This window comes from Hippopotamus amphibius, chromosome 3, assembly GCF_030028045.1.
Source record: "Hippopotamus amphibius kiboko isolate mHipAmp2 chromosome 3, mHipAmp2.hap2, whole genome shotgun sequence".
NCBI classification, from domain to species: Eukaryota; Metazoa; Chordata; class Mammalia; order Artiodactyla; family Hippopotamidae; genus Hippopotamus; species Hippopotamus amphibius.
The window spans coordinates 84,745,325-84,770,769 of record NC_080188.1 but is presented as its reverse complement, the minus strand read 5'-3'; the positions used below and the strand labels follow the sequence as shown (position 1 = coordinate 84,770,769).

At 43.0% G+C, this 25,445-nt stretch overlaps 1 protein-coding gene across 2 annotated transcripts in view; it reads left to right on the top strand.

Annotated features, from left to right (window-relative positions):
• Positions 1 to 1,984: 1,984 nt before the first annotated feature.
• DCHS2 (dachsous cadherin-related 2) overlaps positions 1,985 to 25,445 on the top strand; it is a 279,417-nt gene continuing 255,956 nt past the window's right edge. For both annotated transcript variants that reach the window (XM_057727664.1, XM_057727665.1), the window contains exon 1: positions 1,985 to 4,021. In XM_057727664.1, coding sequence (XP_057583647.1) covers positions 1,985 to 4,021 — 2,037 coding nt within the window. The remainder of the gene's footprint in view (positions 4,022 to 25,445) is intronic.

Below are 25,445 nucleotides of genomic sequence, written 5' to 3'. Positions count from 1 at the left end.
CTTCAATCTGGATGCTTGCTTGAGCATTACAGAGGGGCAAGGGTGGAAGCAGGGGCCTAGTTAGGGTGAGATTGCAGAAGCTGAGGTGAAAGGAGACTCTAAAGACAGGTAAAAATCTCCTCAATGGTAACGAGAGCCATTGGTGAAGGGACGCTGAATTTATTTCAATGATGTCTCCATTTACGTACAATGTGTCTGCTATAAAATAGATTGTTTTATTATTATTTTATCAGACTTAGAGATGATGGTGTGGCTGTAGGTTAGCAATTACATATATTAAAAAGGCATCTTGCTGTTGCTGTAAGTTATCACTATGCAGGGCTTTTGGTCCTCCCTAAAGAGGAGCAACAGTATCAAGAAAATTAATTCCCTCTGGCTTAAATGCAAAATTGCAGAAACCATTTGCTAAATATGGCCAGCCATCCTTAAGAGGGCAGAGAGCCCCTCCTCAGGCTTTTTTTTTTAGAGGCAATTTATCAATTTTTACCTATTATTACAGATAATTGAAGGGAAACCCGGGACTATGGCAATTTATTGTCATTCTTCTTGTGCTCAGACACAGGCTGTTTTGAAAGTGGTATCAATAGTTGCCCGGCCTGCAAACTTCCCTGCGCAGCGGCGATGGTAGAGCGCGGGGGAGGTGACGGGCTTCGGCTACCCCGTCTTTCTGCCCATAAATCCGCATCTTAAAACATCCTGGAAGTGGTGTAATGGCGCTGAATACATGGAAAATGTTCGCAAGCCGAATCTATTGTCGTCATTCCTGGTAGGAGAGTGAAGTGACAAGCCGCTCACACGTCGCCGAGTGGTAGCGCGGCATAATAAAGCGTGGTTTGCACCATGTGTGTTACAGATTTCTCGGCGTTTCTCGAAGGTTTTTCCAAGTTCAGCCTCCCCCCACCCCGCCTTTGCAGTCATTCTGGCCCCAGCTGTGCATCGGCCTTTGACTCCATCTGTCCTTCCGCTGGGGACGAGTCTCTCTCGCCACATGGAGAACACAAGTTTGGCTCTGCAGCGTGATGATAACCCCCGCCCTCTCCGCTGAGCCGGAGCCAGGCATCAAGTCGGCTGCGGGGCCCGTCGAGGGGCTGGAGCGGGGAGGACGCGGGGAGGACACGGGGAGGGTGCCCCCCACTTTCCCCCCACCCCTCGCCACTAAGCACGCACCGCCGGGGCGCACGCCCCGCCCGCGCGACCCCAGCCAGCCCCACCGGCCGAATCTCCGGGTCCTTTCGCGTTTGCTCCCGGCGCCTCCGTCCCCAGCCCAGCCACGGTGGCCCCGGCTGCAGCGGCGCCTCGCAGGTGGGAGTTTGCCCGGGTGTGCGCCGCGTCACCGCGCGGGGAGCAGAGCGGAGGGGAGGCGGCGGGGGCTGGGGCGGAGGGGAGCCGCGCGGTCCCCGGTGCCCGGAGACGTGGCGGGTGCGGCCGCCCCCGGAGCCGCCCACTGCGCCGCAGCGCGAGCCGCCGCTCCCTCCTCCCTGCCTCCCTCCCTCCCACTCCGGCCCCGCGCCCTCGCTCGCGGCCTCCAGCCCTTACTCCACCCCCTTCCCCCGCCCGACTCCCAAGCCTCTTCCAGTGTGTGCGCTTTAAATAATTTCATTCTTTTTGGCAAAAGAAATAATGCACCTGACTTTACCAGGGGGAAACAACTAGCCGAGCAGAACAAGGAACAGATGTAAAAGGAATAAAAGGAGAGAGGAAAAGAGATGAGACTCGTTTAAAGAAATCCAAGGGCTGAAGAGGTGGCTGCAGCAGCAGCAGCGGAGGCAGCTAGAGCTTCCCTCCCTGTCTGCGCGAGCTGCGGGCGGAGGACGTTTTCACCAGTTGCAGATGTAACCTCGGGAACTCCTGGGTCTGTTGATTTGTTTGCCAAACAAAGTCTTTTCTTCTTTGGCTCAGACGCTGAAGAGGCTCCTGGATTTTTCTGCCATCGCGCCGCAAGCCGGCAGTTACCCGGGAGCCTTCCCAAGGAGCTGGCGGAGAAATGAGCCCTTCTGGGCGGAGGATGGGCGAAGGGCGTCGGCAGCGCGGGGCTCCCGCCGGGAAGCGCCTCCTGCTCCCCGGGAACAGAGGGTCACCCAGCGGGCGGCCGGGCGGCGGCGGCGGCGCCAGGGCGCAGCGCTTCCTACTCGGGCTCTTCGTGCACGCAGGGCTGTGGGCGGCCTCGGGCTCGTCTGCGCAGGTGTTTAACCTCAGCCTTTCCGTGGACGAGGGCCTTCCTCCAGACACTCTAGTCGGCGACATCCGCGCGGGGCTGCCGGCCACGCAGCAGCAGCAGGAGGGGGGCGGCTTCTTTCTGTCGGAGGATTCGGATGACTCCCCGTTGCTGGACGATTTCCACGTGCATCCGGACACGGGCATCATCCGCACGGCGCGGCGCCTGGACCGCGAGCGGCGGGACCACTACAGCTTCGTGGCCGCCACGCTGCTGGGCGCGGTGGTGCAGGTGGAGATCCGCGTCAACGACGTGAACGACCACTCGCCCCGCTTTCCCCGCGACTCCCTGCACCTCGACGTCTCGGAGCTCAGCCCGCCAGGTACCGCTTTCCGCCTGCCAGGCGCCCAAGACCCGGACGCTGGGCGGTTCAGCATCCAGGGCTACACCCTGGTGCAACAGTCCGACCTTTCTGAAGACCCCGCAGGACCGTTCTTCCAGCTGCACTACGGGGCCCCGGGGTCACCACCGTCGCCGCCGTCCTCGTCGCCCCTGGAGCCCCTAGACCTGGTGCTGCTGCGGCGCTTGGACCGAGAGGCGGCGGCGGCGCACCAGCTGCAGATCGAGGCGTGGGACGGCGGTCGCCCGCGGCGCACCGGCCGCCTGCGGGTGGAGCTGCGCGTGCTGGATGAGAACGACAACCCGCCGGTCTTTGAGCAGAGCGAATACCGCGCGGCGGTGCGCGAGGACGCTCGGCCAGGGGCCGAGGTCTGCCGCGTGCGCGCCACCGACCGTGACCTGGGGCCCAACGGCCACGTGCGCTACAGCATCCGCTCCCGGCAGGCGCTCGGGACGGGTGGCAGCGGCGGGCCGCTGGACGACGCGGCCTACTTCGCGGTGGAGGAGCTGAGCGGGGTGGTGCGGGTGCAGAGGCCGCTGGACCGCGAGGCGCAGGCCTGGCACCAGCTGGTGGTGGAGGCCCGTGACGGAGGTGCCGAGCCCGAGGTCGCCACCGTGCGCGTGTCCATCGCGGTGCTGGACGTGAATGACAACCGGCCCGCCATTCATCTGCTCTTCCTCACTGAAGGAGGCGCCGCGCGCGTCTCGGAGGGCGCTCGAGTAGGCGACTATGTGGCTCGGGTCTCCGTGTCCGACGCGGACGATGACCCAGAGAAGGAAGAGGAAGCCGTCGAGGAACTCGGGGTGGGCCTCGGAGGCGGGAGCATCTCGCTGGCCTTGGAGGGCGGTGAGGGAGCCTTTGCGCTGCGGTCCGGAGGTTCCTCGGGAGTATTTTTCCTTTGTGTCGAGGGCCCTCTAGACAGGGAGAGCCGAGACCTGTATGATTTGCGACTGGTGGCCACGGATGCGGGATCCCCGCCGCTGAGCACGGAGGAGACGCTGCTGCTCCGGGTCGCTGACCTCAATGACCAACCGCCTCTCTTCAGCCAGGAGAATTACCGGGCCTCAGTGTCCGAGGCCGCCGTCCCCGGCACCGCGGTCCTGTGCGTCAGCGCCTCGGATGCGGATGAGCCTGGCACGGACCACGCCCGGCTGCGCTACGCGCTGGTCCCTCTCCCCTCTCGCTGCAACCCGGAGGCTGTGAGGCCCACCGCTGAGTGCGGACCGTCCTTCAGCATCGATCCTGAAAGCGGTGTGATTAGCACCACCCAGAGTCTGGACCGAGAGGTCCAGGAGGCCGTAGAGCTGCGAGTGGTGGCCCAAGACCTCGGAGAACCCCCACTCTCTGCCACCTGCCTGGTAAGCATCACCGTGGACGACGTGAATGACAACGAGCCCATCTTCCTGAAGCAGGTGTACAACGCCACCCTTCCAGAGCATGCCCCGGTTGGACACTGCTTTCTGCAGGTGAGTGCATCAGGCCTGTGGATCTACAACAGGAGGCCTGGAATGGGATGGAGAGGTTGTCAGTACAGGGAGGGAGAATTGTGATGTGGATAGTTATATCCAAGCTCGGAAGGCAGGGGACATAGGTTTCTCCTCTGCAGGAAGATGTATGGGTGCCCTCTGGTTACCTGCCCTTTCTGAATGGTTTCTAAGGTCTTTTCTACTTCACATGATATTTGGATCTTGATTTTGCTTATGGATTGCTGATTTCCTTCAGTCTGGATATGAGCACCTAAATCGGATGGGGAGGAACCACCCATTCTTAGTTTTACTGTATAACAGTGTGCAAATGGCAATGTCACATATATTTGAGCATCATTTTGTGGCATCCTGGGGAAGTAAGGTGGCCCTCACACATCATTTTTTAAAGTAAACAAGTGTATGCCTTTAAACACTGAAAACTGTTTTGAGTACTATTTCCAGAAACTTCCTACACATTGTCCTACCTTCTTTGGAAGCTTACAACAGGTAGTTGAGGACATCAAGTCATTTTTACCAGTTTCAGGCTGAGCTCCTCCAGTGATGCCTTCAGGATTCAGGAGTGGTGGGGCTCAATCATCCTTTATAAAATGGATGACATCTTCTATAAATGGATCTCAGAATGTTGAGGTGTGCACCCTAGCAGTACTCCTTATGGCTTTCAATTTCCTAGTATTTGCCTGATGTGAGATGACAAATTAGATTTCCAAGACCGGTTTATTTACTCCAAGGTAATTTGAGTAAATAGAGCCTGAGAGGCTAACTAGTGAGTGAAGCTCTAAAACTCCACTTAGCTCTCAGGCTGGGTTGCTTTAAGAACTCTATGGCTTATTTCTTGGTTCTCAGGGACGTGAGGCTTTAGCCTTTATAAGTCAAGTCTCAATAAGTACGATGCCATTGTATTTAAACAATGAGTTGCCTGATTGCTTCTTGCTCTCTCTTTTAATCCTTTGGATCAGTGGGTGATAATAATCTCCATCCCTTTCTCAGGCATGATTGTCCACTCATTGAGTTGCTAGGTTATTAAAAGAAGGCTTGAAAATCAGTTAATGCTTGCTGCTGAAACAGATCCACAAATGATCATAAATAACATAAAGGAAGTTTATTTACATCTGAAGCAACGTCCGATAGGATGCAGGTTGGCTGATCCTTCTCCATCCAAGATAAGGCCAGGGCTGGGAGTGACTTAGATCAGGTCAGCCAGTGTCCCATTGGTCAGAGCTTAGCCACGTGGCCTCAGGTGTACTGCAAAGGTGGCTGAGAAATGGAAAGGAGCACATGCTTCCAGTGGGCACCAATCATGTCTGCCATGGATGTTGAAAACTGAAGTCATAATAGATGAGAGGTTGGACTAGATAATTTCCAAGATTTCTTCCATCTTGAAGACCTTAAAGGTCTTGGTACGAGACAGTGCAACTGGACTCCCTTTGAAGGAAAATAAGCAGGGTGAATTAATTGTGATTCCTTTGATTAGAACCTGTCTTTTTAGAGTTGTTTCTAAAACTGTGAGATGATTCTGCCATGAGGTGTGAGTTTTTCCCATTATAATGACTTGGTGTGTGGCAGATCCATCATGGTGAGCTGAACTTGGCTCAAGTGACTGCATCTCCAGTTGCAAAAAACCTTTCAGGTTGCCAAGTGTTGTAGGTAGTATTAAATGGTGCTGATTAGAATTTCTGGAAATTCCAGCAATCTAGTCCCTCGAGATTGCAGACATCCTCTGATACACTGGACTCTCTGTGGCCTCACCGTAGCAGCTGTGTGAACTTTTTGCGCTGCCTCTGCGCTCTGGCTGACTCTGTCCCCTGAGCCTCACTGGAGTGTCTTCCATCTGCTTACCATCTCTTTACTCGCAATCTTTCTTTATACCACTTTGTAAAAATAAACCTCCCCAGCTCCCTTTGGATCTCATGGCCTCTCCTTTCTTTCAGCGCTTTGTTTAATTACATTATATCAATTCTTATAGCTGAACCTTTCTGTTGCCCTTTACCAGTTTTTTCCCTTTAGATTTCATATCTGCTCAATTCTCCTTCAGAATCAAACAAAAACTAAAATGAGAAACAACAGAAAAAAAAAAGTTCTTTCCTGGATTCCCTGTAAGGGAATACCATGTCACCTAATAAAACAAAGCCTGAACCTTCTAGGTATCTTGGTGGTTACTCAGCAACACTAATCCCTGGGCTTCTTCAGCTCTTATTACGTTCCTACTGCCATGCCAGGCCAATAGTGCTGGCTGAACCCTCCCATGTTCTCAGACCCAGATTGGAACTTTCCAAAGACTTTCAACGTGGGGCAAGAACAAAGGGATTTAATACAGAGGACAGGAACCCGTAGCAGCCTGAGATGGGTGACCTCTAAACCCAAAGGGTTTTCACAACCTTGTGGGCACTTGTGTGGATTTCTTAGTTCCTTGCTCCCCACTGCCCCCCACATTGAGGCCCCTTCTGACAGCCTGCCCCTCTGGAGCTCCTTTCAGCATCTCTTGATGCTTTCATGGTCAAGGCAGTTGCTCCAGCATTTGCTGGAGTTCTAGTGTCTGGCCTGAAAGACTCTCTTTTTCTTCAGATTGCTGTCAAAGAGACTAACTCAGCTTCTCTTGGTGGCGAGACTGCCACTCTCCGCCCCATGCTAAATCCAATGATGTGAACTGCACCAAAGACAGTCTTTATCTTGTAACCAAATCTTCAAACAATGTTAACTGCAACCTTCATACCTGAAATTACACACGTGCCATAACAAGATTATTCTCTCATACTCCCTCAAATGTCAGCACTGTATTCATTCACTAATTCATTTGCTTAATCAGACGACATTCATTGAATAAACAACATTCCATGAACGGTATTTATGAGGTACCTGTTACATTCCAGGAACTTGTGTTGGTGCTGGGGAGGCAGCAGTGAGCATAATAGGCCAGGTCCCTGTGCCTGTGCAGAGTCCTGCATCCCATGTCCTCTCCTTTCCTCCTCCTTGTGAAGTCATATGCCCCGCCCTCACCTACTGATCACTCCTTCTCCCAAGTTCTGACCTCCCCCGCCACTATGCTAAATTCTGCCACTCCAAAGGCAGCTATGCTTTTTTTTTTTATTTCAGATCCAGTGGGCTTTCTTAGTTTAACCTGACTCGTTCTCTAAAGCATTTTGGACTGCTGCCCACATCCTCTTTCTTGAGTGCATGGTCCTCACTGCCTTCTGTCTCACTGTATCCTGCCTTTGTCTTGCCAGTTCCCCCCTGCGTCCCCTACTCAGTGAGACAGAGGCACTTCCAAAGGTTCTGTCTCCTTCTCACTTTGCTCTTTTCTATACTTTCTACTTATGTATTCCCAGAACTGCAACTTTTTTTTTTTTTAATCATCTCCAGATTAAAATTTCGCTACCTGGTATCTCTGCTTGGATGTTTTTTTTTTTTTTAATGAATAACTGAATCTTGTTTTCCTCTTTTTTAAAAAAATTAATTACTTTGTGTTTATTTTGCCTGCACCAGGTATTAGTTGCAGCATGTGGGATCTTCGTGCGACATGCGAACTCTTAGTTGTGGCTGGTATGTAGGATCTAGTTCCCCCACCAGGGATCAAACCCAGGCCCCCTGCATTGGCAGCACGGAGTCCTATCCACGGGACCACCAGGGAAGTCCCAGGATGTATTTCTGACATCTCAAAATTTGACGTTTTTCAAATCAAAGTCATTTATCTTCTACTCATTCTTTCTTTCTTTTCCCCCAAACCTTCATTAATCAGCTCCTTTTTGAAATTTTCTATATTTTGTTCATGGATGCCTTCGGCGGATGTGTTCATGCATTTGGTGTCTGTGTGTGTGTGTTTGCTATTTGTTGGAGCGGTTGCAATTTTCATTGTTGAGCGTTACAAGGGTGAAAAGCAAGGTCACGTTTCATATCAATAAATTGGATAAAAAGCAGGTCTTGAGATCCCACATGGGGGCTGTGGGAGAGAGCACCGGCTATGTTCATGTGTTTGCTCTCCTGGTCTGACTTTGAGGAGCCTGACTAGGAGGGTTGCCCGGGCATCAAACATAGTATCTACCACCTGGGAAGATGGGAGATGGGAAGGCCTGATGCCAGCTGTGCTCCATCAGCTGAGAAGGACTAACCTATATCTTGTTTCTGATTCATTATAACTTTTGGAGTTGCTTCCCTTTATTAATCCCCTAGCCTTTAGGAAAGTCTTTCAAAGTGTGTTAGCTTTGTCTCAGCTGTACTGTGGAGGTAAAAATGGAGAACCCCAAACACTGCCCTGGGTGGTATGATTTAAGGCAAGGGTTATTAATTAGCTTTAGTCAAAGGGTGCAGGGCTGGCAGCCCCTCTCCTGAAGTCTGGGTGGTGATGATGGCAGGGACGCTGAGGTAGGTGGTCCTTAGGAACAGTGTGAGGCCGTCTTTCAAGAGGCTGTCCTAGTGCCAACCTTGGATTAAGGAAGATATTTCCTAACATCTTAGTATCACCTTCGATTCCTCCCCAAATCTGACCACACTAGTTGCCAAGGCTTTCATCTGTCCCTTCATTTATACCCATTGTCACCACCCTAGTTCTGTCCACATTGTTCCTTGTCTTCGGTTACCTGTCCTTGACACCGGAGAGATTTTAGGCATATCTCAAATGCCACCTCCCACCACTAAATGTTTCTTTATTCTGTCCGGCTCTTTTCTTAATGTTCTTTATGGTGCTCCAGTTGTTTACTTGTAGTAGTAAGACGATGGGCTGTAATTGCCTTGTGTGGTTACAACTTAACGGTATGTGAGTCCCTGTAATTCTTAGTATTCTCAGTCTCATATACTGGAAGATCAATACTTTGTTAAATTGCATTGAAGAGTGTAATGAAAGAATGTTACTAGTCAGGGTTACAGCTAGTCAAAGTCTTTACTTCCTATTTTTTTTATATTTTATTTGCATGCGTATTAAATTTATTGTAAAATTTCTTTCCTCCATATATTTTAACATTGATCCTTTGGAATTTCATGTCTGAATTGCATTGTTTATCCCTCACCTTACTACAGACATACTCTCACTGCTTGCCTTACATACAAGCTTATGTACTTGGCTAGCATTTGCCAGCTTGATGGTCATAAAATTGTATTACCGTATATGATTGTCTTATTCTGGCTTTATTGAATGGACCTGACCTATCTGCACACGTGCACTGAAAGCATGTGAGATTTCCACAGTGGTCATTTGCATCTGTCTCCAGGATGTGTCTAGGTTACTTGCCAACTGTCATCTTCCCTGATTATCTGACTCCTGCTGGCCATACATCATAGTTCCCAGCGTGTGTTGTATGTGCCTCTGGCTTTGCTTTGATGACCTGTTTTAGGTACTCGAGATCTGTAGAATTCTCTCAGACTTTGTTTTGGTGTCCTTCCTCGCCCTGTCCCCCACTCAGCTGCTACCCAAGACCAATCAGCCGGCTTTACTTCCTTTCCCCTTTTCCTGCTTAAGAAAGATGGTCAGATAATTTGTTTAGCTGTGGAATAGGACGGGTATAGCCTGGAATCAGTGGGATGCATCTCTAGTTACAGTCAGTATATAGCTTGCAGTTACTTTGTCTAGAACTAAAGGTGACTGACATTACACGGTAGATAGTTCTTAGCTTTGAAGACTAAAATTAGACTTCATGTAGTGATGAAAAATACAGCCAGACCATGGGGTCCATGTGCCTGGGTTTGAATCTCAGCTCCACTACTCACTAGCCATGTGATCTTGGGCACTGTGCCTTTGTTTCCTCATCTGGAAAACGTGGATAACAGTGGTGTCAGCTTGATAAAGTTTTGTGTGAAATGAGTTAGTACATATATGCTTAAAACAATGCTTGACTCGTAGTAAGTGCTGAATGCATGTTATTTATTATTAAATGCTAGTAAATAAGACTTCAAAAAATGATGAAGACTGTTTTGCCTGATATAGTGAATGGAGAGGACTAATTAAAAATGACATTTCAAATAAAATTCTCTTTCACGAAAAGCAGAAAAAATTTAAATTGTGTATTTAGATTTTAGTTAGATGTATGTGTCTGGCAGTGAAGGGAGAAATCTATTTTGCTTACACTGGAAGCTTGTAACATCTCTTTATGGGTTTATAGAATCCCACATGTCTTGAAGGTTCAGATGACCTCTCAATAGCTATCCTCCACCCCCACTACACTCTCTCCGCTGCCACAAAACAACAACAACAACAACAACAACAACAACAACAACAACAAAAACACTGTGAAAGTCATAGAGAGGAGACAATGTGATGTAAGTTGTGGCAAAGGTCTTGATGTGATGAGTCATGAGTCCTCAGGGGTGCACCCCAAGGGTGCTAAGGACCATACTTAGATTCAGTGAGACCCCTCTCCACTGTGCAGGGCATGATTCTAGTCTACAGAGTAACTTAGTGTCTTTTTTTTTGTACTGAATTATAATGAACATGCAATATGATATTAGTTTGAATTATAATGAACATGCAATATGATATTAGTTTGAACTGTTCAACACAGTGATTCAATATTTTTTTTCATTATGGAATTATCACCACAGTAAGTCCAGTTACCATCTCTCACCATACAAAGTTGTTACAATATTATCAACTATATTTCCTGTGTACATGTTACATCCCAAGGACTTATTTTATAACTGGAAGCTTGTACCTCTTAATCCCTTCACTTATTTTACCAGTCCCCTTACCTACCACTCCCCTCTGGTTCTGTGTATCTGTAAGTCTGTTTCTGTTTTGTTCTGTTTGTTTGTTTGCTTTGTTTTTTTGCTTTGTGAAATCACACTGTATTTGTCTTTCTCTTTCTTACTTATATCATTTAGCATAATACCATCCACGTACTTTTGTGTTGTCAGAAATGGCAAGATTTCATTCTTTTTTATGGCAGAGTAATATTCCATTGTGTGTGTGTGTGTGTGTGTGTGTGTGTGTGTGTGTGTACACACAAAATACATACATATATATATATATATATATTCTATATATCCCATCTTTTTTTATCCATTCATTTGTTGATGGACACAGAGTTTGCTTCCATATCTTGGCTATTGTAAATAGTGCTGCAATGAACGTAGAACTACAAGTAACTTTTCAAATTAGTGTTTTCATTTCCTTTGGATAAATACCCAGAAATGGAATTGCTGGGTCCTATGTAGTTCTGTTTTTAGTTTTCTGATGAGCCTCCATGCTGTTCTCTGTAATGGCTATACCAGTTTACAGTCCCGTCAGAAGTGCACAAGGGTTTCCTTTTCTCCACATCTTGTCTTTTTGAAATAGCCACTCTGACAGGTGTGAGGTGAGCTCATTGTGATTTTGATTTGCATTTTCCTGATTTGTTAGTGATATTGAGCACCTTTTTGTGTGCCTGTTGGCCACCTGTTTGTCTTCTTTGGAAAAATATCTATTCAGGTTCTCTGCCCATATTTGACTAGGTTGTTTGTTTTTTTGGCTATTGAGTTGTATGAATTCTTTACATATTTTGGATATCAACCCCTTATCTGATACATTGTTTGCAAATATCCTAACCAATAGATCACCTTTTAGTTTTGTCAGTGGTTTCCTTTGCTGTGCAAAAGCTTTCTAGTTTGATGTAGTTCTACTTGTTTGTTTTTGCTTTTGTTGTCCTTTCTAGAGGAGACATATCCCAAAAAATATTGCTAAGACTGATGTCAAAGAAGTTACTACCTACATTTTCTTCTAGGAATTTTATGGTTTCAAGTCTTACATTTAAGTCTTTAAAACCATTTTGAGCTAATTTTTGTATATGGTATAAGAAAGTGGCCCAATTCCATTCTTTTACATGTGTCTGTCCAGTTTTCCCAACACTGTTCAATTACTGAAGAGACTGTCTTTTCCCCATTGTATTCTTACCTTCTTGACCGTATGAGCATGGGTTTATTTCTGGGCTCTCTATTCTGTTCCATTGATCTGTGTGTCTGTTTTGGTGTCAGTGCCTTAGTGTTTTGATTACTATAGCTTTGTAGTATAGTTTCAAGTCTGGGAGTGTGACGCCTCCAGCTTTGTTCTTCTTTCTCAAGATTGCTTTGTATATTTGGGGTCTTTTGTGGTTCTATACAAATTTTAGGATTATTTGTTCTAGTTCTGTGAAAGTGCCATTGATATTTTGATAGGGATTGCATTGAATCTTCAGATTTCTTTGGGTAGTATGGAAATTTTAATGATACTGATCTTTCTAATCCATGAACATGGTATATCTTTCCATTGGTTTGTGTCACCTTCAGTTCTTTCATCAGTGTCTTATAGTTTCCAGAATACAGGTCTTTTGCCTCTTTGGTTAAATTTATTCTTAGGTATTTTATTCTTTCTGATGCAATTGTAAATGATGTTGTTTTCTTTATGTCTCTTTCTGATAGTTTGTTATTAGTGTGTAGAAATACAACAGATTTCTATTCTATATCTTGCAGCTTTACTGAATTCATTTATTAGTTCTAATAATTTTTTGGTGGAGTCTTTTGGGTTTTTTATTTATTGTATCATGTCATCTGCAAATAGTGACAGTTTTACTTCTTCCTTTCCAATTTGGATGCCTTTTGTTTCTTTTTCTTACCTAATTGCTGTGGTTAGGACTTCCTATGTTGGATGAAAGTGGCAAGAGTGGGCATTCATGTCTTGTTTTTGATCTTAGAGGAGAAGCTTTCAGATTTTTACCATTGAGTATGATATTAGCTGTGGGCTTGTCATAGGTGGCATTACATTTTTACTCCCTACACCATCACATTTTATGATTTTGATGTCATATTTTATGGCTTTTTAATTTTGTGTATCCCTTAACTACTTATTGCAGTTATAATTGATTTGTACTATTTTTTGTCTTTTAACATTTATACTAGCTCTTAAGTGGCTGATCCACTGTGTTTATTATACTTGCCTTTACCAGTGAGATTTTTTTTCATATATTTTGTCATTTCTAGTTGTGGCCTTAAAGAAGACTCTTTAGTGTTTCTTGTAAGGCCAGTTTAGTGGTGATGAATTCCTTTAATTTTTGCTTTTTGGGAGACTTTGTAGTCTCTGTTTCAATTCTGAATGATAACCTTGCCAGATAGAGTATTCTAGATTGTAAAGTTTCTCTTTTAGCACTTTAAATATATCCTGCCACTTCCTTCTGGCCTGTAAAGTTTCTGCTGAAAAATCAGCTGATAGTCTTACAGGGTTTCCCTTGTGTGTGATTAGTTGTTTTTCTCTTGCTGCCTTTAAGATTCTCACTTTTACTTTAACCTTTGCCATTTTAATTATAATAAGTCTTGGTGTGGATCTCTTTAGATTCCTCTTCTTTGGGACTCTGTGATTCCTGTACCTGAATGCCTGTTTCCTTCCCCAAGTTAGTGAAGTTTTCAGTCATTATTTCTTCAGATAAGTTTTCTGTTACTTTCTGTCTTCCCCTTCTGGGATACCTATGATGTGAATGTTAGTATGCTTGATGTTGTCCCAGAGGTCTCTTTAAACTGTCTTTATTTAGAAAAATTCTTTCTGCCTTTTGCTGTTCTGATGGGTGATTTCCAGTATTCTGTATTCCAGATTGCTTATCCATTATTCTGTGTCATCTTATCTGCTGTTGACTGTGGTCTTCTTCTCTGATTGGTTGAAGTTCTCTCTGAGTTCCTCCATCCCTCTCCCAAATTAGGTGAGCATCCTTATGATCATTTCTTTGAACTCTTTATCAGGAAAATTATTTATCGTTGTTTCATTAAGGTTTTTCTTCCCCCCTGGGGTTTTATTTTGTTCTTTTGTTTGAAACACATTCTTCTTTGTTCTCATTTTGCTTAACTTTTGGTGTTTGTTTCTACAAAATGGACAAAACAGCTCCCTTTCCCAGTCTTGAAGGAGTGGTTTTCTGTGGGAATACCTCTGTGTGGACTTCTTTTGCTTGTGGCTCTGCCAGGAGAGGGTGCGGGCCAGGGGCACAACACCAAGGCCACCTTGGCAGGATGGCTGGTGCTGGAGCAGGTGGGGGCCAAGGGCAGTCCTGGGGAGCTCAGGAACAAGGCTGCCTTGACAGGATGGCTGGAGCTGGAGCAGGCATGGGACTGGGAGAAGTCCTTGGGGAACTAAAACTATGACTTTCCCAGCACCACTGATCCTGGAGAGGGCTCCAGCCATTCCCCGCCTGTTTGACAGGAGTTCTGAGATGAGTAAATGGATTTCTTTCCTGTGTAGTCTAGGTACCCTTTAAACAGCTCTTTTTTCACTGTGTCCCAGGGTGGGTGAATCCTCGCTTGGGCTCCTCGGTAATATCCCTTTCTATCTCAGGTTGCTGCATCACGGGTGGAGTTCCCATGGATACTGTGTCTCCATCTTTCCTACCCATTTCTGTGTGGTCCTTCTAAGTACCGAAGCTGTTCAGTCAGCCCTCAGGTCTTCTTCAGGAGGAATTGCTCTGTATGTCGGTGTAGATGTGATGCGTCTGTGGAAGGAGGCGAACTCACGGTCACCCTAGCCACCATCTTGGTGCTCTTCCTATCTTGGCATCTTTCGTTCTGTTTATCAGTTATTACTCTTTGGAATTTTTTATTAAGACAGCCTGAGGGACTTCCCTGGTGGTCCAGTGGTTAAGGCTTCGCCTTCCAATGCAGGGGGTGCAGGTTCGATCCCTGGTTGGGGAACTAAGATCCCACATACCTTGCGGCCAAAAAACAATATATAAAACAGAAGCGATACTGTAACAGATTCAGTAGAGACTTTAAAAAGGGTCCACATCAAAAAATCTTAAGAATAAAAAAAAAAGACAGCCTGAAAAAAGACAGCACTGGACTTTGAGTGGAAAACCTTGGTTTCAGTTCTGACTTTACCATTTACTATCTCTGTTAACTTTGCTGGTCTTGGTTCCTCATCCATAAAATGTTGTATATTAGTCAGGGTTCTCCAAAGAAATAGAACCAATAGGAAATATAAAATGAGGAATTGACTCATGCGATTCTGGAGGCCAAGAAATCCCATGATCTGTTGGCTGCTAGCTGGAGACTCAAGAAAGCTGGTGGTATAATTCAGTCCCAGGTCTGATGGCCTGAGGACCAGAAGAACTGATGGTGTAAGTTCCAGTCAGAGGGTAGGAGAAGACTGATGTCCCAGCTCAGCAGACAGAAAGAGCAAATTCCTCTTTCCTCCTCTTTTTTTGTTCTATCCAGGCCTTCAGTGGATTGGATGATGCCCACACACTTTGGGGAGGGCATTTTGCTTTCTCAACCCTCGTGGACATACTAGAAATAGTGTTTAACCAGATATCTGGGCATCCTGGGGCCCAGTCACGTTGACCATCGCAAACTGTAATTCATTTTGACGGCACATTATTGTAAGGATTTGAGGTAACCTACACTATGTGATAGCAAGTAGTTGGTGTAGTAAAAGTTAAGGGGCCTTGGAGGTGGGAGGGTTTCTTTATGTGGTAGATCAGGAAGGTGGTTTCATTAGATATGGACCTTCCAGGGAGTCCTGTGCTGTGATATTTAGGTTTTTATTTACAGCGTGTTATGGAAATACTCCAGGGTAGCTGCACAATTTTTTTTTTGCATTAAAATGTGTAATGCATTCCTAGGCGTGATCACCTCTAAAGAGAATCACTTAGGATGGCCTTCTGAAAATTGTGCTCAGTAAGGTTTCCGTCCTCTGAGAATTGAAATCTGACAATAAATTAATTTGATTGACAACTAAACACTTCTACTAATGAGTCTTTCACCTTCTAAATGATAACTTAAAAGTGAGCAACCTTGGAACTAATTTATAATTTCATAGTCCTTTAGGGAAATTATGCTGGGTCATTTTTACCAATGCTAGGTGATTGCTTAAAATTTTACTGAATTAAAATCTTCCTTTAAAAAGAACATCTTCTTTGTGGTGCAGGTAGATCACATGAACATGGCAACAAATACAGATTTTAATGAAAACGCTATTTAGGATACACAATCCATGTGCGGTAGTATGAACTGGAATAATCATGGTGTGCCTGGTCCTGTCGTGAAGTAGTGGGTGAAGTTTTGAAGGCACAGGAGACAGTCCATGAAGGGCTTGCAGTGTTTGCCTGAAGAGTTTGGCCTTTGTTATGGAGGCAACAGAGCGAGGCGGGACGTTTTTAAATAGAGATCGACCTGTGTAAAGTAAGGTTTTAGGAAGATTTATCTTGAATTAGTAGAAAGAAGAAAGAAGGGACACTAGGTAGGAGACTCTGAGACTCTTGTAAAAATACGTAATCAGTTATGAAGGCCTGAACTAGGGAAAAGGTAGTGAAGTGTAGTAGAAAGGATGACCTTGGAGGCATGATGAAGGAATTGCTACAACTTGAATAAGGGATGAGGGGAGAATTGGTGGAAGAAGTAAAAGATGATCTCATATTTTCAGCCTGGGTTCATGCGAGGCATAGAAAAAGTTGAAGGTGGTGAGGTATTGGGGAAATGATGCTTGCTTGGTTGAGTGTTTGATATGTCGGTGTGAATCAATGGCCAGTAGTCTAGGAAATGATATCTTGACAGCTTTTTAGACATTCAGAACTGCAGTTGAAGATAGAAACTTGGAGGTCATTCATTTGGAGGTGATAATTAAAGCTGTGGAAGTGAAAGTGGGGCTAATGAGAGGAGAGTCAACGGCTCAGGGTGCTGGTGGGACAAGGGTCACGCCACTCGCATGGTGTTGGAGGGTGGGTCTCGGTGATCACAGTGCTGTTTGCTTATTTTCTGGAAGCCCAGGGACTGGAGGAGACTCTAGAGAGATGGCTGGCATCTTGCCCCATTTTCTAAGCCCCTCTGCACTGCTTCTGAAATGCTCAACATCCCGCTCCACCCTCCCAGGCAGGAAGGCACACATTATGTGCCTCTGCTGCTCTCTCTTCCCGCTTCTCCTTCTTTCCTACAGACCTTCTAGTCAGTCCGCCATATGCATTGAGGGTACTGACAACCTGTTAGCCAGTTTTGTCTCCACTCTAGCTCTTGCCATTCAGGCACACTGGCTTTACATTTTCCCAATTGGCCTGGTGTTGTGTCTTTTATTATTACTTCTATTCCGGGAACCCTGTCCCACAGCTCTTATCTGGAACTGCTCCACCTTGTAAATCTCAACTTATATCCCAGTCTCTGTTTATAGCCTCCTAGGCTTTTAGCTTTCTCAATCTTTAATTTGATTTACATTTACTTTTTGAAGCTAGATTTTTCCCTAGGCTCCTTTTCTTCCTTTTTTCTCCTTATATATCAGTCCTCTCCTTGCTTTGGTTCCTTCGCTTTTCAGGAGACTCCAGGGTACACCAAAAGAACCCTTGTTCTTCCACACCTGTACCCGTATTACTGACAGTGGATCTATCTAGCTTACATGCCCCTCTGCCCCTCAACACTTGAACTACAGGGCACTGCTGGAGGAATTCCAAGTGGGGATTGGCTCTAAGTGTGTGGTATTAGCTGGTCCCTCAACACGGCCGAGCAATTTTGTGGTATTCACCTTAGTGTCTCTCCCATGACTTCACTCTCTTTAAGAATCATAGATTGCTCCCTTTACTCTGCCTTCTACTCAGTAGAGTCCAGAAGGCAAAAGCTGGCCTCCCACCATCAGACTTTTCTGTATCTGTGCCATCCAGTCCCCAAGGATTAAGTGATTCTCCTCTGTCCCAATCAAACCTATTGTTTCACGTTCTACATTTCACCTCTCCCATCTTTTCTGACATGGCTTCTCAATTACCCCCTTTCTCTTCTATCTCTTACCCCTGCCTCTATACTTTTCTGTTCTCCTTAGCGTGTAATATACTTCTCCCATTGTTTGCAGTATTTACAAGTCACGTCTGTGGGCATCTTGCTTCTGTTTGCTCAACTTCCTTTCTCAGTGCCCTGGAATGATTGAAGCTGCTACCTGTTCACTCATGTCTACCCAGACCTGGCCATATGTTAAGAGCCCTTTCCCACTTGAAGAAGGGGTCTGGAAATCTGTGCTGTTGTCTGGTTCAGTGTCTGGTATCCTTCGGTGATAGATTAAGGACCTTCTTGAGCAAACGTGGCTTTCTTCAACGTCTATAACTGTCAAGAAGTTGTGAATAAAAATGTAGCTGCTAAAATGGGAGAAAGGACATGAAGGATTTATTATTGCCCTTTTCTTAATATTATATCCTGTAGATGATGGAAGCCTTAAGTAGCATGTTTTGTATGAGAAGAAAGTGTTGGATCAGTTAAGATAGGGTATTGTAGTGAACAGACAAAAATGTCTTAATCTTGCTACTTTTACCTTTTGACTCTGTGGCCTTTTGGGCGTACTAGCTCTGCCCTATGTATGCAGTGGGACACTGTGTCTTTCTTTCTTAGCAATTCTGTTTTGAATTTCTTTTCAAAAAGCCCATGCTGTTAACTTCATTTCAGGGTTTACCATTTTCCCATAAAAATGCAGATCTCGACTTGCCCACTGATGAAGTGTGTGGAAGCTCTTGAATAGAGAAGATGGAAGATGTTTACTGGTGCTCATGACTTCCAGGTGTCCTTGATTTGGACAGAGGATGAGTGATCCAGTGGATGAAAGCTTGTCCTATGGAGCCAGACAGAACAGGGTTTAAATTCCAGCTCTGTGACTTAGTAACTTGGCCTCGAGCTAGTTCCCAAACCTTTTTAAGCCTCAATTTTCTCATCCACAAAATGGGGATGATAATAGGATTGACCTCACAGGGCTATTGCGGAGATTCAGTGAGATGGTACGTACCCAGGGCAGAGAGCGATGCCCACTACATGTAAACTCCCAGAAAAGTTTATTATTATGTGTATCTTCACTTGAGTTTTGACTTAACTGAGGAGCTAAGTGAGAGTGAAAGAAAGAAATGTCAGTTTCTAGTTTTAAAAACCTAAGTGACTAGTCATGTTAAATGGATAGAAACATGATCCTGTACCTCAAATGATGCTCTAGGAAAGTTCACTGTCTCAGGTACAGTGTAGACCTTCCTTCCAGATTTAGTCTGCTTCTTACCATGGACAGCCATGGGAGCCTTCTGGACCTTGAGGATACCTTGACTTTCTTGGTTGAAAGTAGGCTCAACTACTTAGAGTAGCCTGATCGCTGACATTCTTCCACAGCTCATCTCTGGCCATAATCACCAGGCCCATGACCCTGGGCATGTTTCTGGCCTTCCAAGGTCAAGGGTATTTCCTAAAAAGAGGCACCAGCAGGCTTTGGCTTTCTGTATTTGTCTCTTGAGATGTAAGTTATCCTAGGGAAAGAGGAAAACATTGACGTCCTAGGATGTGGCTGACTTGTGTCTTCATTTTTTTATTGATCATCCTGAGAACTTCTCGTTCTCATTCAGCAGTGAAAGTTGCGCTGAGGGAAAAAAAGAGATGCTTTGAATTTTCCTTTAAGTCAAGAGGAATAACCTCATTCAGAGTAATCTGTGACAAGCATTATTGTTATGCGTTGAGTGGTTTTGAATACTTTTATTTATTCAGAATAATGACAGAACACAGATACAATGACAGAAAAAAAAGACACCAATTAAAATTTATTTGGATACCTCCTTTAAGAAAACTGAACAAAACAACTCATTCCTTAGAAGTTTTTTGCATATCAAAATAGGAAACAGAGTTCAAATTCAGTCATCCCTCCGTATTCGTGGAGTATTGGTTCTAGGACCACCAGCAGATACAAAAATCCTCAGGTGCTTAAGTCCCCCATATAAAATGGTGCACTACAGTATTATTATAATTAGAATATTAAGGTAAAACTTTTTCTTCAATTGTATTTTTGTGTTGTGTGTACACTCAATATATTGAGATCTTTCATGCAATCAATAAGTTACCTGTTTATGCTCACTTTATAGAAATGTAACCTATCTTTTCTATTCTACAGGATGGTAATAACTTTTAATTGTTGAATTTTTGGGGAAGATATTGTTGGTTTACTTCGTACTAAATCTTCAGACAAGAAAATACCACCCACTTGATGCTTTTAAGGAATGTATTGTAGCAAAAAGGAAGAAAGACTTGCAGTATAGCTTGTGTTCACAAGGCTAGCAAAGAGAAAAGAACAAAACAGAACCTGAAGCAATTTCTCAGCTCATCTCAGTTTGATTACTGACAGCTAATTCAAAAATTCTGTTCCGTGCAAGAGACTGTCCTCTACCTCTTTTGTTCAGAGTATTCTGAAAGTTCTTTTGTTCTTCATTTAAATTAACTGTGTAGAAATAGCCAGTGCTATGGATATGTTTTCAAGAGATTAAATATTATTTCTAGGCTCACCATAAATGGACTTAAATACTATTTGATTTTCAACAGTTGGGTAGCTAGAAACTTCTCATGTTGTATACTTCTCTTGATTTCTACATTTGGAAACACAGAGGAAGTTACTGTTTACATAGAGATTGACTTGTCTAGTTTTTAAGAATGTCTATAATAAAAGAACCCAGTCATGAGGTAAAGAGCCCTCTAAGCTTATGCACTGTTTACTTTCCTTTGAAGTATGGATTATTCTAAGTACTGAGCTGTTAAAAATAATACAAAGGCTGTTCTGTTACATTATGCGTAAACAAGAGCACAATATTTCAGTGCTGGCAGATACTTTATTTCCTGGACTCATCTCACACGAACTTTTATGTGGTATTTTTCTTGTGTAGAATCTAATTGTCATGCTTATGTCTGTTCCACTTCCATCGTCTGTCAGTGTCCAGCATAAAGAAGAGAGGTGACAGGAAGAGCAACTTATTAAATAAGTTTGATATTTACAAAGTAATTAATATACTCTAGGTCATTTGCTTACTTGCATTAAAAAATTAAGTGCTATGTATATTAATACCACAAAATGAATTTAATAAAAGTTCATCATTTGAGTTTTAAATTTCAGTACATTTTAAAAGAAAGACAATTTTTTTTGGAACATGGTTAGATTCAGTTTTTCCGTGTACACTGAGGGGTACAATTGTGCTGTTATCTAAATTCATAACATCTTAAGGCGATTTTGCTGCTGTATCTCTAAATGTACTTTAACATCTGAAGTACAGTTACCACTTTTGTCTGTCATTTGTGAAGATAACTTTTCCTTTTTGTTAAAGGATAAAGTTAAGCTTATTCCATGTATAAAGAGAGATTGTTCGAGAAGCTGCTTTTTCTTTATTTTTAAATATATTTTTTTCTACCTCATTCTTTATTTGCTCTGTTCCTGAGTTTTCGAATACACATATATTACTTTTCTTTTCAATAATTTTCTTCTCATTCTTCAGATCAGATGGTTTCTATTACTTTATCTTCAAGTTCACTGTTTTATCCCTCATCTCTAGTCTGCTGTTAAGCACATCCAACAATTTTTTAAAAATTTCAGATATGGTATTTTTCATTGTAGAATTTCTTTCTGTTTTATTTTATAGTTTTTGTTTCTCTGCTGAAATCCCCTATCTTTTCATTCATTACAAAAGTTTCTTGCTTTACCTCATATAGTTATACAGTCTTTGTGAATTTCAGCATCCAGATCATTCTGGAGTTGGTGCCTTTGGTTTTTTCTCTTGAAAAGAGATCACGTTTTCCTAGTTACTCATATGTTGAGTAATTTTGCATTGTATTCTGGACATTGTGCACATCATGGTATGGAGGCTCTGGATTCTGTGATATTCTTCTGAAGAGTGTTGAGATTTTTGTTTTAGTAGGCAATTAATTAGGTTGGACTCAGTTGAAGACTTTGATTTTGGGGGCACCAGTGCAAATCTCAGTTCATTTCAGTTCAGTTTTCTTAACTGGGTTTTTGCAATATGCTCTATATGTGTGTAGTTCGGGGGTCAACCAGAGATTTGGGCAGAGTTTATACAGAATTTTGGGCTTGCCCAGAAGGTTTTCTCCTATCTGGGGTTTCCCTCCCACTTTCTAACCACTGTGGTTGCCCTGACCTCTGTCTAAGGTTCTTTAGTCCAGGAAGACTATGAGTTTCTTTTGGTGTTTTAGCCTCCTGGAATGAAGCCTTGACTAACAGCTGTTCTTAGGTAATAGACTAAAAAAATAGAATAAATTAAACTTAGAAAATTGAAAACCCACTCCATATCAGTCCATTCTTCCAATTTTTTGACCCCTTGTGAAAAATCTTACTGTTTTTATTCAGTCCTGAGAGACTTCAGATTTTTTTTTCCTATTTTATTTAGAGTTATAGTAAAGTTGTTACATGCAGGAGGGTAGGTTTTTATGAGAGTGTACTCAGCCATAACAGAAGCAAAACTCTTGCTTTTTCCTTAAATTCAAATTTCTATCAATTTCAGTGACATTCAGATGCTTAAGACTTAATCGTAAGAGCCCTTTGAATACAAAGCATGTGGGATTTTACTCAATAATGTGTTAGATTACAGTTGAATGGAAGCTAATATGTACAGTTACAAATGTTTACTGATTCAGCATTTCATAGATTAATATTACTGGTAATGAAAGTTAACAGTTTATGATTATTTAAGTATGTTTTCATTTCACCCATGCTCTATAAATAATTTTCTGTACTTATAATTCTAGAATCTTAATTGAACAAATGATGATCCTTCCTGAAAAAGTAAAAATAGAAATCAACTCCATGAATTTCCCACCATATTTGGGTTTGGCTGAGACATGTAGGAAAAGTAATTCACTGTGACCCATTTGAGGAAAACCAGTCCTTAGCAAGCCCTATCTAAATGTGTGGAACAAGCTAGGCTTGTTAAAAACCATTAAGATTGACTTTTAATATACCAAAGAAACTTTTATCTAAGTAGAGATTAATTTGGCTGTTTCCCTTCTTGTAAGTTAAGGCTCTAGAGCCCAGATATGTCACAATTATCTTTTACCAAGTGCATTATTCTCTGATCACTTATCAGATAGAACCTAACATTTCCTTTGGTAATTACTTTCTTTCAAAAGCATCTGTATTTATACATATATCCCCATATCCCCTCCCTCCCTGATTCACTTTGGGGTACCTCAAAAACTGGCACAACAGTGTAAAGCAATTATATTCTGATAAAGAATTAAAAAAAAAAGCATCAGTAACACATACCTGATTATATTACTCGTGCACTCATTGTAAGGTCAAGTTCAAAGTCCTTGCCTAATCCATTCTGCCTGCCTGCCTCTCTATCCTTGTTCTGGGGAACTCTCCCCAACCCCTTCATACTTCATGAAGGTACCAGGCTCTTTCTTGCCTCAGGCGTTTACTCTGTGTTAGGGACTAAATGTTTGTGTCCCCAAGATCTACAGGTTGAAGCCCTAACCCCACTTGGAAGTGGGGCCTTTGGGAGGTCTTGATTTAGATGAGGTCATGTGGGTGGGGCCCTGTGATGGGATTAGTGTCTTTAAAAGAAGAAGAAGAGAACAGAACTTGTTCCCTCCATCATGTGAGGCCGTCTGCAAGCCAGAAAGAGGTTTCTCACCAGAACTTGACCATGCTGGCATCCTCATCTCAGACCTCCAGCCTCCAGAACTGTGAGAGTAAATTTCTGTTTATTAAGCCAGCCAGTCTGTGTACTTTATATGACAGCCAAAGCTGACTTTGCTAGAGAATCAATATAATTTTCTTTTTTTTTTGGCTTGAAATATGCTGTTCCTCTCATCTCTACCATTGGTTCCCCTTCCTCCAGCTTCTCTTATTTGTTTTTGTTTTTTTTAATATCATGTCTTTAGGAAGACCTCTTTAACCATCTAAGCTTCCCATTTCACCTCTGTTAATTAAATCCCATCTTATAAACACCCATAGATTGTACACATTATGCAGTAAACCTCTTTTGTAGCATGCCTTATACAGGCAACCTGTGCAGTATCTGCTTCCCTGCTCATTATAGGTTCCAAAGATGATGGCAGAGGCCTTATCTGTGATGCTTACTGCTAAGTGCTTAGGAAAATGCGTAGTACATAATAACAGTAGGATTTGTTCAATGATAATGGAGTGACCTGCCTGGTACTCACTTAAGTGAGTGTTGACTGCTTCAGGAATGGGGCATCTCCTACAGCATCCTTACCACTGTCTGAAAAGCACTGCTGCGATTGAGACATCTACTAATAAACATTATAATATGCAAGACAGCCTCTTTATGTTGCAATTTAGTGCCAGACAGTCCTCATTTCATGTAAAAAACATAATCTCTGTCAGTGCCTCTTTTTGGACTGTGTCAGAATATGAATCTATGAATTTTGCATATTAGCAGAGATATTTCTAGAGTCTTTTTGTTCCTTAAACATCTCAAGCTCAACAATGGGCTATTTAGTCCTTCAACCTATCTTTAAAAGGCATGTATATCTCTCATTGTTATCCAAAGAAATTGGGTAGCTGATTTGAGAATATAGCAGTATTTTAACTTTTGAGTTTATTCTGTCTATTCTCTACCTTGAATAATAATTCAAACAAAACAGTTCAAAACTTTAAAAAAGAGAGCAATTTTATTAAGTGCATTTCCTCTTTTTTCTTTTTGGAAGTGTGCCAGTATTGTAAAACACTTTTCCAATCTTTTAAGCAGAATGCGAGCTGACATTCATAGTTATGTGCTCAGTGGGAGATTGCAAGTAGAAAGAGCAGCAGATAGACTTGAGTCTGTTTGGCTCTGCACATTGTAAGCTGTGTTCTTTGAACCTCATTTTATTCATCTAGAAAATGGGATAATAATATGTGCTTTGAAGTGTTAGTTTGAGATTCAAAGATAACATTTCAAACCCTAGCACTATTTCTTATAAATGGAGACAGAAACTCAGTCAGACATTATTCTGAGGACTGGTTCTCACTGAACTGGGTGGTATTTCTTCACAGAGCGATGAAGGAAACATTTACCACAAAAAGGGAAATAGAATTCAAGTCCTCTGTTGGCAGGATTAATTTTCCTTATTTACATTGATTTTCTAGGATTTACTAATCTTGTCCTAACAAATAATAAGATTGGGCATGGCCATAAATGATACATCCTAATCCTGAAAAAAATTAATTTAAGGTATAGCTGCATAAAATGCAAGAAAGTGTGGCTAATTTTCTCCTTTAAGATTTCGGCTTATCAATTATATGAATCTACCCTTAACTTTATATCTCTTTCCAAGGGTTGATTTAGCGCTTTGGTGATCAGAACATCACAGTATCAGACACTGACACATAAGGTCCAGAGCCACTCTGAACTATCAAGACTTCAGTTTAAATTGAAGTTTTTTTCTTTTTTGATTTTGTTGTGTTTGATGTGTGAAACTTAGAAGTATATGAGTTTACAGAAAACATTACATACATTCCTTCAGTTGATATTTATGAGGAATACAAAAACGGTTTCATCCCTTTGCTGAAAAATAACTAACCTGGAAACTATGGTGATGTGATAGTGATTTTAAAAAGTGTTAGCATGTTAATTTTAATATCATTAGAACATCAGAAATAATGTAAACTGTAACCTATTGCTTTTAACCTCATTGTTCTACTTATTTAAAGCTTAGGGAAAGTTGAAAAAAATACGATATTAATATGAAAGTTGTTTGTTTTTTTTTAAATGTATTG